Consider the following 13,385-nt stretch of genomic DNA (forward strand, 5'->3'; position numbering starts at 1 on the left):
TAGCATGTATAGCACTTTCCAGCACTGGGAAATCTAGCCAGTCTGTACTATGAAGCTCCCAGGTCTGTACCAACTTGATTTTGCCATGTTATGACTCAAGCGTATGGCATCTTCAGCAACAGGGTCTCACTGTCAAATTTTGGAGGGTCATCAAGAGCATTGTCAATAGCCTGTAATGTTTGGTGGTCTATGGAACCTCACTGGCCAACAACTCCAGAAAGAAGTCACTCATACCTGACACCTTTTATTGGTTAACCTCTGGTGTCTAATAGGGGCATTGTTGTCGTGTTATAAAATACTTTCTAACTGATTTTGTCAGATATGGGACTTTGAGACAATAGACACTGCTGACACTGTAGATGATACTGGATTGTTGGAGATAGAGCCGATTAATGAACTTCAAGTAGACAAGAATGTCAACCTCTTCTCAATGATAAAGATGGATGAAATTGGAAATAATTTTTGGCTGGCTCAGGTATGTTACATTCTTCTGTTTTGGCTTTTTAACTGTACCAGGACATAAACTTAAAATAGAAATAGAATTGATTGTTTGGGCTAGAATGCTCCATGTTACAGCATTATGTGATTGCCTTGCTTATTATATGTGTATAGTCTTAAATATATAGAATATATTTTTAATATATTTCAATCACACTCTATAATATATGTAAGCACTAGATGTTATTGTTGGCCCTCATTTTAATAAATCACAGGAATAATGATTTTAATTTGGTGAAAATTAAAAATGATAAAATATTATTAGCTATTTAATTTTTTAGGATGCCAGTGGAGCCATATGGAAGCTTGACCTTAGCTTTTCAAATATTGTAAGTGCCCATTTTCCTTATTTTCTCCTAAATGCTACAGTAAAAATTGTTTGGTATTCTTAAAACTCTGCTTCATCTTTCTCCACATTAGATCATTGTTTACCAAATGAAAACAGGACTGTCATTATGCATTGCTCATTTCCCAAACATATGGAGTCTTCCTTTATATTACCTCATGTGATCCTCACAGCAGCTCTGCTGAGCAGGCAGGAAGACCTGGGAAGTGGCATTTGATGGGATCTGTGTAAAATCAGTCATTAACCTCAGAGCCAAGACTCCATCTGGTTTTCCTAATTCCGAAGCCCAGCGCTCTTTCTAAGCTGTCATACTTTTAAAAATTCTCTCTCAGAGTAACACCACACATGATGTTACAGGGTTCTATTTACATTTCTTTAAAGTTGACTTTAATTCTATATTGCTCTGTTTTTGATACCTGTTGTTCTTGTTCTATTCTCAGACCCAGGACCCAGAATGCCTCTTCTCTTTCCATTCTGGAGCCATCGAAGCCTTGGCTGTTTCTCCTCTTACTTATCTCATGGCTACAACTGCCTTGGACTGTAAGTATAAACTATCCCCCAGCCGTGTGTGTGTGTGTGTGTGTGTGTGTGTGTGTGTGTGTGTGTGTGTGTGTGTTGTGCACACATGCATGCTCACGTATATGTACATGCGTTCTGGTGTATGTGCATGTGGTAGCCAGAAGGTGACATCAGTTGACTCCCTCTATTGCTTTCCAACCTATGTTTTGAGGCAGGGTCTCTCACTGACCCTGAGTTCACCGACTGTTAGACTAGCCAGCCAGGAAACTGCAGGTGTTCTCTTGTCCCTGCCTCCCCGGCTCTGGGGTTAGCAGCATGTTCCGCCATGCCTGGCTTTTTCATGGATGATGGGGATCGCAGGTTGAGTCCTCATGTTTGCGTGAAGTGCACAGACTGCAGCAGACACAATTAGGGATTAGACTAAAGACATAACTATAAATTATTTATGAAAATGCTACTCCTTTTTTAGTAACCACAGGTATGCCCTTTCTGTTCTCACCACGTTCCTTTTCTCTCGACTTTGGGTACTTATAATCTTGTAGACTGTGCAAAGGGCCACTTTTTGTTGGTCAATCACAACTTGTGCCTCTTATCAAACTATCAGAGGGTCCAATGAGATGGAGAAAAAGAGGCTCGAAGGGAAGAGATGGAGAGGATCACAGAACACATGTGATGTGGAAGAGAAAGGAAGAATACTGGGGATAGGTGGAGACAGTGGGGATGGGGCTAGGGAATGGAAGCGGGGGCAGATAATGTCTGTATGTGGGCGAAATCAATTAAAACTAAGTATGTATGAATATGCCGCAAGGAAATCTGTTACTATGTATGTTCATTTAAAAACAATTAAGAAGAAAAAAATCAATACAAATTTAAAAGGCTATTAGGCTATCACTTGATCTGAGTTACTGTATTTAATCCTGTAATATTTACTACATGAAAAGTGAGCCAAGATTGTTTAAAGAAATAATATGTTTATGATTTGTTTCTTTTAAAACTTTTTTCCCTGTAGGTTTTGTTCGTTTCTACGATTTTGCTAGCAAGACTCCTTTGATTCAAATGAAATTCAAACAGGGAGGTACTTCCCTCACTTGGGTACCCCGAACAGTAAGTCTGTTCTTTTAATCAACTTCTACCAAAAACACTAGAAAATATACTGCATCAGAGATATTTTTGTAGAGATATAGTTATTTTATAGCTGAGAATTTTAGAAGTATAAGTATTTCAAGTTGGTTTTTTTTTACCTAGAACATTGCAGAAATCATCTCATGTTTTCACTGTTAAGGGTTCATTTTGTTTTGATGAAAATCTATTTTTTTTTTTTTTTTTTGGTTTTTTCGAGACAGGGTTTCTCTGTGTAGCTTTGGAGCCTGTCCTGGAACTCACTCTGTAGACCAGGCTGGCCTCGAACTCACAGAGATCTGCCTGGCTCTGCCTCCCGAGTGCTGGGATTAAAGGCGTGCGACACCACTGCCCGGCGAAAATCTATTTTTTGCCACTTGTGCATAGGAATAGCTCTGTTTTGCAAAGTAAGCATGCAACCGAACTTGAGGCATCTCCTGTTCATGCAACCACACTTTTAAACACCATGGGACTATTTGGGGAGTCTTCTATCCATGCAACCACACCTTTTAAAACACCATGGGACTATTTGGAGAATGATTAATTCTTATTTGGGGATGAAATCACAGAGAAAATGGTTCAGGCTTGCCTCAGATCTGGCTTTCCGTTACTGTTTGGATAAAGACTACTTTCAATATATCGTGTAAGATGTTCTGTGTCCTGGTGGCTTCTGGTTTCTACCTCCAGTTCTTACGGTAACATGGCTTCTTCACTCTAGTCTGCTCTCATAAGGCTGAATTCTCCTTGAATTCTGCTTTCTCCTGACACTGGATCTTTGCACAGGCTCTGTCTGCTCTCACGGGTTCTTGTTCCACCTTCTTGTATCTAGTTAGTTCTGGGTCAAGCACCCTCCGATCTCAGCTTTAACATCTTGGCCTTAGAGGAGTCCTCAATCTAGGTTGGCTTTATTTGCTAAATGCTCTGAATGGCTGTGTTTCTTTCCTTTGGCGCCTGTGTTAGCTCATATTTTATACTCATTTACATGTTAATGGGGGACATTCAGTCCATTTGTGTTCACCCCGAACTGCTGGTGACAGGTGCCTCTTACACAGGAGGCAGGCATGCTGTTAGTATTGCTCACTGGAAGCTTAAATTGCCTTAGATGACCCTGCTTGTGGTCAAAATAGATAAATACCCTGGAATTGATGGGGGTTGCCATAACATGGAACCAAGACTTGAACAGGGAAGCCAGTGCTAAGTTATCCAAATTTTTGTGTGTGTACCGAGAATTTCTTAACTAAATCCCGATCCCCTGCGTTTCATTGTTTCCAAGGTAAGCTACGCTGGTGCACAGATTGTCATAGGATTCCAAGATGGTGTTGTGCGGATTCTTGAACTTTATGATCCAAAAGGAATTACACTTTTTGCAGGACGGAAGAAAGCCTTAGACGCTGAGTTACATATGAAATATGTCTTCAAACCCCATACTGCTGAAGTCACGGCTTTAGCTTATGAACGTGATGGGGAGATTCTAGCCACCGGGGTAAGTGTGAGATTCGCTCTCATTTCCTATTGGAATCCATGCCTAGCTTCCCTTTTAAGTCCACCTATTTCATTGTGCCTTATATACCAAAATTAATTCACATTTCTGCTTCCTTATTTTTTTTCAGTGTAGTCTGTATATAATATGTGAGAATAGTCTTGAAAGTTAAGTTTTAATGCTTATTTTAAATGAGTAGAAAATTTCAATTGGAATCATGTTGGATGAATTACCTATAATCACTAGTTTATAACATAGGTGTGTTCTTAAGGAGGGCCGCCTTAGGTGAGGCTTATAAAGTTCATCGAGAGAGCTCTTTCCTAGAATGTAGAGGGCTCTCCTTTGATCCTTCATATCCCCTAAATGCAAACCACAACAAAAGCCTGCCTCAGATATAGGAAACAACTCTATAATCTACAGGAAGTAGTCAGCAGATGCACTGTAGAATTATTTTATATTCTATTTATATTTTATATATGTGTGTGTATGTGTATATATATATATATGGTAATCACATTTCTAGAGCTATGTACTGAAACACTTGGGAAAATGAATCAAAACATTTGAAATCATATATATATATAATATTAATCTGGAATACATGACTATTGTGTCTATAAGTGTAAATTGAATAGACTATGTGATACTAAATCTTTGTGCTCTATGGGCTTGATGTCACAGTAATATATATTGAGTGTACATGTCTCTTTTTTTAATTTTCTAGAGTAAAGATAATACTGTCTTCTTATTTGAAGTGGAAAAAGATTACAAGCCAATCGGTTATTTTAACACTCCTGGGCCCGTTTGCCAGTTGATGTGGTCCCCGGCCAGTCATGTAAGTCATGAGTTTTTGTCCTCAAGAGTAAATCTCAGTGTCTGTAGCGAGAGGTGCCCCCCAACCCACTTGGGGCTGCATTTCCTTTATTCCTATTTGGCAAAAATCCATCCCCGAGTTACCCCAACTAATTTGCCTAATTTGCTACCAATGCCAGCCAGAGACTGCAGGAGATAATCCTATGTCAAGGAGGATTCTTAGCTCCTGCAGAATACAGGGATTTAAATGAGTTCTCCACAGCCCTGGAGATGGCTCTTCTATCAAAGCCTCAGCCACCTCGAACCCTCAACGCTTCACTCCTCCTCTCTTTCTCTCAGCATCACTTCCCAGAGAGCCGGGGGCCTCCGCAATTCCCCACAGTCTCTCTGCCTTCCATCTCCCTGCTCTTCTTCTACCATAGAGGAGCTGCCCCGCTTCCTGCTTAGTAGCCGTTCATTCTGCCCCCTGTCCATGGACGGCCTCATGCTTTTCTTCACTATTTGACATTATCTCTCTCACTTTTCTGACATATGCATTTAGCCTTCCCTGCTGCTCACTGGGTAATTTTCAACGGTGATCTTTACCACTTACGGAAAATAAATTCGCTGATCCTGTGTTCTGCAGCTGTTGCCCCCCCCCCCCTTTCTCCTCCCCTCCCCCACCACCCATCTCATATCTCGGCAGCTCTCCGGAGGACCACTCCATCCTCCCTCTGCTCCTGCCTGCCTTCTAGTTCCCCGATTCCGTACCAGGCAGCTCTTCTGAAGGCACCACTAATACCCACCTGGTGTTTGATTCTTATCTTACTTGATATGGTAGCATCGCTCGATCCCGTTGACCTTTCCTTCCCTTTTGAAATATCTTCTTCCTCTAATGTTAGTGCTTTTCTGCTCCCAGCTCTTGCATCTGGCCAGGCCTTTCAGCCAGTCAGCCAGTGTTAAATCCCTTCATGCCTTGCCCTGGCTCTCTTTCCTCCTGTGATTTTGCTCTGGGTGATGCCTTCTGAGCCCACCATTCTCCTAAAGCTCAAATGTGCCCCCAGGACACTTGCTGTAATGTCTCCTCTTTACAGAACAGTGCTCACACCTCAACTCATTTTGTAAGTATGTTTTATTCATCTGTGCCTTCAAGCTAGATGCCACTTTCTCAGGAAATCATGCACAATCTGGAAGTTCTTGTGGTCTCTTGGAAGGACTTTTGCAATTAAAATTTATATTAATCTGTGTGAAATGGAAGGCTCTCCCTTTGGAGTCAAATTCCATAATGGGAGTGAGGACAGCAGCCTTTCTTACAATTCTGTCTCTAGCATGTAACAAAATGCAGAGTATGTGGTAGATAAATAACAAATTGTACCAAGATGGGGATTTCCCAGATGTGGTTTTGGGCAGAAAAAACTTCTGTGCTGGACCAATCCATCTGGGATCTGTTTTATGTGAGTGGAAGTCAAGGCTGAAGCCTTCTTGAAGCACACCACCTATGGAGAGAGAAGAGAATTGGAAAGAAGACAAAGACCTTGAGAGCATCAACGTTTAAATTAACTTAGGAAGACAGAGGATGGGTTGTCAAGGGTGACAGAGCTGAGAAGTTACCCACAATTCCTCAGCATTTCTAATTAGAACATTCTGCCCTTTAGGCTAACAGGTTTCACAACCGTATATTTGGCTAAGGAAATAAGTTATGGCATCTTTAAAGGAAACAAATATAAATCTAACTTTAGTAAAAAGGTTAGGGGTTAGTAGTTCAATGATAATAACTAATATTAATGTTAATAACGAACACTAATAATCATTAGTAACTAGGATTGTTACTAATAACTGCAGTGGTATATTATCTTTTAAAATGATTACTATATTTTCCCCTGCCTTGTTATCTTTTTGAACTTGTAGAAATTTGCCTACGTGTAAATGATATGCATGTTTCTTTTTTAGCCTGAAAGCACCTTGATGACTCTCTGTGAGAATGGCTATATTCTTGAATCCCTGACTCCAGCCATTAAGGATGTAGATGATCATGATGTCGTCTCCTATGAAATCCAAGACATCGTTCTCAGATGTTTCCATTTCTCAAGCGTCAAATCTAAGATTCTGGTATGAGATAGTCATGAAACATCACCTCCCTTCTTTTTCTTTTATTTGAATATGCAGTACCCTGTAAGAGATTCTGGGAGAATAGGAATAAAATAAAGTAAGACAGATCCTGGCCTGAAGGAGTCTACACACTGGTAGGAAGGTGGCTGACTGTGGTAGGAGGCAGCTAACTGCAGGAGAAGGCAGTAGTAGATAGATAACTAAAATCCAAGTACAAGGAAAGGAACTTGAGAGTGCGCAGGAGTGATGTGGCTGATGGATGGATTGGGCGTTAACAAATGCCTACCTGGAAGCAACAATGAACACTCAGAGGATGGGAAGACATTTGAGAGAATGAGAGGAAGAGAGAGGTAATAACACTGGGAGAACCCTAGAGAGCCTGCCATTTGGAGTTTGCAGCATTTTCAGGAGGTGGGGAATGGCTGTTGAAATGGCAGATGGAACAGGATCCGAGGAAAGGTCCCTTGTGATGCCAACCAAGCCACACCAGTTTGAGGCACTGTGAGGCCTTGGGAAAAGAGGATTGGTGGGAAGAAATCATACAAATTAGGAAGCTAGTTCGCAGGGGTAAATAGGAGATGGGGCTACCAGCTTTGGGGGACTCTACATTGGACAGCTGGTGATATTGAATGCCTACATCACAGGGTTACAGGAGCTGGGAACAAGTCTCCTCACTGCTTATTTTAGTGCACATGGTTCTTGGGTTTACGGTAACAGGCTTTGAGGAAAAAAAGCCAGCACGTTCTTTCTCTTATAGGAAGAATGACAAAATGATTTCAGTAAAATGGGTATCAGGGAGATTAAGCAGAAATGATGTTTATCACGAAGATTGGAATCTTAATGATAAAAGTATATCCCCAGAGGGTAGTAATGTGTAAATGGTGTTGTTATATCCAAGTTCTGGGAGTTTCTAGAACCCATCTTCCTTCTACAACTTTTTGTCACACTCAGCCAAAGAATAACATGTTTTTTAAATGCCTATTATCTTTTTATAAAGAGATTAAAGGAAATTGAAAGGAGAGAAAAAATAAAGGAGTTGAAGGAGAAGGAAAGGGAAGCCAAGAGGAGGAAGCTAGCGGAACTAAGAGAAGCATTTGGAGAAGAGGAATTGTTGGAGGAGGAGAGTGATGAGGAGGAAGAGGAGGAAGAGGAGCCGCTGCCTCCCATCTTCATCCCACCAATCCCCTCTCCCATCCTCTGTGGCTTTTACTCAGAGCCCGGGAAGTTCTGGGTGTCGTTAGTAAGTAAAAATTCCAAGACTTCCTTCAGCCCTTGGCCAGTCCAGCTGATGGTCACTGTTTTTCACCACATTCGTTCTCGTGTGTGCTGAGAATTTAATTTTTAACTGTTGATGTAGCTGTGAGTTCTAATATCAATTACAGGGTTGTTTTTTTTATGTATCATCTTGACATCTATTTTAAATATGTCTACCTTTTGTATCTGCTGACACTTCATTCCAAACTCACATGTTCAGGAATACCAAAGTTGGGAAAATTCAAGAGTAGCTGGTCAAAGAGCAAAGCGGTCGGTCCTCCATCTGAATCCATTTTACTGCTGTTGTTGTTTGGTTTGGTTTTGAGCTCCAGTTTGAAAACACCAGCTCTTGTGGCAGGGCTGTAGAGTGTCAGTCTGCTACCGTCTGTGCTGTGTGACCTACGAGAGACTAGGAGTCTGTGTGTTTTCAAGTGCCACATTCCACTCCAGTCAAAATAAGGAAGAATAATGGACATTACAAAGACTGATACACGAAAGTGTCACACTTTGTATGTGGAAGGTTTTATGTCCTCCATTTATAGACCACTTGTTTTTATCATGAAACATTTTCTCAATATGTTGCAAAAAAAGATTTTCTTCATTATAGATCTTACAGTTTTCACTTCTGAGTGTACACACACACACACACACACTCATGCCTCCCCCCCACAATGTAACTGGTTTATAATTATGTGGGAACATTATTACTAATTCATACTTGGACCTAGTCTTTTGAAACCAAGGCACGGAACCCTTACAGACACAGCCAAAGTCAGTTAAGCAATACAAAGCGGAACTAGGATCTCTGACAATCGGGGTTTATAGTCCATGATCTTAGGCATTAAGCTCCATCATGAGGTAAAGCACAGATCACAGAGGTAGCGCTCACCTTGCTTGATCCAGTCACATACTTACTCTCCCTGTAGCCAAGCAGATGCCATAGAAAATCTGGCTTCATTTTGAAGTCATGACTCCAGTCCTTGAATCAGGACTCACACTGCTGGTCAGTTCTATTGCCCAGTCATGTTTACTTTACAAATTATTATTTCAATTTCTTCTCCCCACAAACATTTTGTAACTTGCCTGTCTCTCCAGACACTCATAATTCATAGAGAAAATAAAGGAAGTCAGATGGAATCTCCTGATTTTTTCCATCTCTAGCACCCTGCAGAGATCTCTCTGTGCTCTGCTTTGCCTGTTACAATTGGTGGGTGTTGCTTAGCAACTTGCCCAGGGCAGTGTTCCAGAAGGCCTCTTGGGTCTTTTGCTTTTCCCCTCATACTCCACATGATTTAGCTTCGGAAACAAACTACTTACCGTGTATCATCAGCTCCTGTCCTTTCAATTTCAATCCTTACCACCAGCACACGAAGTTCCTGTAATTTCTGACCCCATTGCTCCTTTAGAGGAAACCCGAAAACATTGTCTGGAGCCATCAACTCCTCTTCACCTCTTAGCTGATCTTCAACCAATTCCTTGGGGTTTTATCTCCATCTCCTCGTTTCTCCAACAATTTCTACATTACCAGGCTTAGCGGTGACTTCTCTGTGTGTTTGACCTGTTCACCCATTGACTCTTCCTCCTCCTTAAAATGCTTCGCTTTCTTTTCTTGGCTTCCAACACAAGATCATAGCCATCACTGTTATTTTGTGGTGCCGGGTGTTGAACCCAGGGCCTCACACATGCTAAGCATACACTCTACCACTAAGCTGTGTTGCCACCTCTTCTTGGCTTCCAGGATGTCACACACACACAGTGGAGGAGTGTCAGGGAGGTAGTGGTGAATGGATATGAACAGAGTGTGTTATAGAAGTGCATGAAGTTTTCAAAGAATAAACTTAAAATAAACTTAAAGAAATCCTGGAATGTTAGGTTCTCGGTGTGTAAGCAAACTGGTCTCCCCGTGTACCTGCACACATGGGGCATGCATTCTTGTAGACACCCACACATATACATCTAAATGATATAAATCACATTAAAAACTTCAGAAAATAAAATGAATCAAAAATTTAATAGAATAAATTATCAGAAACTAAACACAATGAGAATTAAAAGCTAGTAGCAGCTCCTTCTAAAACCATTTCAAACAGAGGGGAAAGACTTAATAGATTATTCTCCAAAGAAAAAAATACAAATGTCCAAGGACCACATGAAAAGGCATTCCACACCACCAGTCAAAGGCCATAATGGGTTGCCTCCCACCCCATTTCCCTTCCAATGCCATGTCCTTTTTAAACAAATATTGTTATTAATAAACCCCTAAGTCCATCTAGGGCTGCCTATATCCACATGGATATGTATCAGCAGCCTTTGGGAGAGTCTGCTCCAAGACCACACCCAGGGTATGCAAAAAATCCATGAGTGTGGTGAGGGCTAGACTTTCTCTATCTGAAGGGTATTAGGAAAAGCACTCATGTGTTCTGATGGTAACTTTCTTTATTACTACGTCTTGAAAAAAATCTCTCTATCTCCACACAGTTGCATATCTCTCCACACTGTTACATCTGTCATCTATACAGACACATGTCTCTACATACAGTTATATCTCTTTTCTACATAGCTCCATATCTCTTTTCTACATACATCTCTCTTCTACATATCTCTTCCTACACACATCTTCACACAGCTACTGCTCCATCTCTCTACTCAGCTCTCTCTCCTATATAGCTACTCATCTTCTACACAGCTCTCTCTGCATGCACCACCTTCTACACACAGCTCTACACAGCTCTCTCTACATAGCTCTGCACTGCTCTTTACACAGCTCTCTCTACATAGCTTTTTCTACACGTACCTCCTTCAACAGCCAAACTGTGGACAATTATGAGTTACATTTTCAGGATCCAACCCACTCTAATAATACACGATAAGTCACACAGTTTCTCTCAGGCTAGGGAGGTTCAGCTGACTGGGCATGGTGAGTGAAGTAAGCAGGTAGCTCTAAGTGGTCAGGGTTCCCAGACAGTGAGGGACATTGAAATTCAGGACTTAAGCAATAAACAGTTAGTTGGCTGAACCTTGAGTCTTGTAACATAAACTGAGGTTGGGATTATGAACAGAAAGTCAATTGCTGAGAGAATTATGTCTACTGTAGTTGCTTTGTGCCTGACTTTGGTTCAACAAACAGACACTTGGGAATTTGTCCTTGTACAATTTGTCTCCAGGGGCAACTAGTGTATTTTGGATTTTCTCTGAAGTCTAAAATCAGCTAAATGTGTAAAAAACTGTCTTTGTAGCTAAGAATACTGTTATTTTCCTATGTCAGTCTGAGTTAAGAAAAATATCCTAGTATTATTTCTATTCACCAAACTTATACAGCTTAAGTAGAAATCATCTTCCTGACCATCCACAGCTATATGTGTGCCCAGTAAGTGGAATATATCCATGAGATAAACACACAAACAGTGGGGGAAAATACCCATAGCTGTTTTTAGGGAAGAAATATAGTGGCGTATGAGAAAATTACAGGCAGAAGCAACCAGTTTTCAGAGTCTACGGTCCTGCAAGCCTTGCTTAACAAGATTCCTCCATCAGAGAGTTATTCATCTGCTAGGTTGACACCTGAATTGTTAATTGCCATCTGTTGTATATTCTTAATGGCCACTGGCAGGTATGGGCAACCTACCACCAACCAAGTCCACAAAGGAGAGTCAGTCTCCTTCCCTTAGCAGCCAGAAATTCCCAGTATCTCCTCTGCCAAAGGTGAGGCCTTGGGCACTCACCCTCTATCCATGTTGGAATTTTGACTGGCTTGGTTTCATGCAGGTTTTATGTAGATAGCCTAACCACAGCTGCTATGAACTGATGTCATGTCCAGAAGTCAGCATTTCACAGCTCTCCTTCCTATCTGCCAACTCTCTGTCTCCTCCTCCTCAATGTTCTCTGAGCCCTGGGTGGAGAGGAGGCTGATATAGTTGAGTTGTCTATAGCTCAACACACTTAATTACTTGAGCACATTGACTACCCACTACCCATTGCAAAAACAGGCTTCTCTGAGCAAAGTAGAAGGGAGTTCAAGTCTCTGGGTATAAACAAATATCCACAAAACAGTTTGACAACTTGGCCATGTAGCAAATTAACTGAAACCTCCCTCTCCCCCCTCCCCCCTGCCACACCCCATCCCTATCATCTCCCTAGCAATGGCACTCTAGGATTTCAACAGAGTCCAGTGGAAAGTATAGTTATAATGTCCCCTTTTCTTTGGAATATGCCCAAGAAACTGTGGGTAGATCTGTTCAGGTTCTTTGCCTCTGATCTCCCACTTGACCTGCTTCAGGCAGAAAAACAGTACTGCATGCCCGACTTACTCCTGATTCTCCCTGTTTTTGGCCTTGCAACTTGGGTGGCTCCCAAATGCTTTCAAACACAGGTTGTGTTACTTTTTTCTGGTTATCCCCAGTGTGTAAGGTTAGCTGAAACAATCCAGTCTGCCACTGGCCAGAGTGAAAACTTAGTTTCCTGATTTTTCAGGTGGATAATTTTGTTATGGTTTTTTTCTTGTTGTTATTTACTCATTTATTTTGTACATAGATGTCCAGGGCAATTTCTACTTAAGCTGTATAAGTTTGGTGAATAGAAATAATACTAGGATATTTTTCTTAACCCATCCATATAGAGAAAGAAAGCAACTTAGAACTATGTGATTGCTACAAATTCTTACTAGTCTTCCCTTTGTGTAGTGAGATGTATTTTTCCCCTAACTTGCCTTTCCTGGAAAACTAATAGTATTTAAAGTTACCCCCAAACTGAAAAGTAATTGTGAAAACGATGATGTACAAAGCCTATTGTTGTTAAGTACTTGTGTATGCAGAATACCACTTCAAGTCATAGAATACAGTTCATTTGATACTCAGAGGTGAAGTCTCTCTTGAACTGACTTCTGAGTAGAAACTCATCATCATCATAATTACTTAATTGTATATTAATGGGCAATGGAGACACAGAAATAATATCTACCTTTAACTATCGAAATCATGCAGCAGAGGATGTTTTAAAGCATTGTTTTGCGTTTTAAATTGGAAGTGACCTAAAACCCCTCAGAGAATCAGGTGTGTATTATGTTCACAAACCAGCTGCTGCACTTTCTCTCTTCCAGGGCAACTATGATTCTGGTTTTCTATATCACTGTCAGTTCCCCCCCTTTTTCAGTGACAGTGATTTCCAAAACCAGGCAGATGAACCATTCGATTTCCGCTTTCTTGAGGATACAGAGGACAACCCCATCCAAACATTCGCTTTCAGGTGAAGAGAACTTAAAAAAAAAAAAAA

At 41.0% G+C, this 13,385-nt stretch overlaps 1 protein-coding gene and 1 long non-coding RNA gene across 7 annotated transcripts in view; one reads left to right on the plus strand and one right to left on the minus strand.

The window, feature by feature from the left end:
• Cfap44 (cilia and flagella associated protein 44) overlaps positions 1-13,385 on the plus strand; it is an 88,211-nt gene that overhangs the window by 23,147 nt on the left and 51,679 nt on the right. For 5 of the 6 annotated variants that reach the window (XR_008218832.1, XM_052740776.1, XM_052740778.1 and 2 more), the window contains 9 exons: positions 320-475; positions 780-827; positions 1,285-1,384; positions 2,373-2,467; positions 3,756-3,965; positions 4,687-4,797; positions 6,705-6,863; positions 7,861-8,103; positions 13,213-13,358. Coding sequence is in view for 5 of the 6 variants with exons in the window: in XM_052740776.1 (XP_052596736.1) it covers positions 320-475; positions 780-827; positions 1,285-1,384; positions 2,373-2,467; positions 3,756-3,965; positions 4,687-4,797; positions 6,705-6,863; positions 7,861-8,103; positions 13,213-13,358 (1,268 nt within the window). In the remaining variant the exon portion in view is untranslated. The remainder of the gene's footprint in view (positions 1-319; positions 476-779; positions 828-1,284; positions 1,385-2,372; positions 2,468-3,755; positions 3,966-4,686; positions 4,798-6,704; positions 6,864-7,860; positions 8,104-13,212; positions 13,359-13,385) is intronic. The other variant, XM_052740777.1, reaches the window with a different exon arrangement.
• Positions 5,869-6,826, minus strand: LOC128112060 (uncharacterized). Its single transcript, XR_008218833.1, has 2 exons — positions 6,716-6,826; positions 5,869-6,250 (listed from the first exon to the last, which is right to left on the minus strand). It is a non-coding gene; the product is annotated as an uncharacterized LOC128112060 (long non-coding RNA).

Source organism: Peromyscus californicus, unplaced genomic scaffold (genome assembly GCF_007827085.1).
Source record: "Peromyscus californicus insignis strain IS unplaced genomic scaffold, ASM782708v3 Scaffold_16__1_contigs__length_79575227, whole genome shotgun sequence".
Classification (NCBI taxonomy): Eukaryota; Metazoa; Chordata; class Mammalia; order Rodentia; family Cricetidae; genus Peromyscus; species Peromyscus californicus.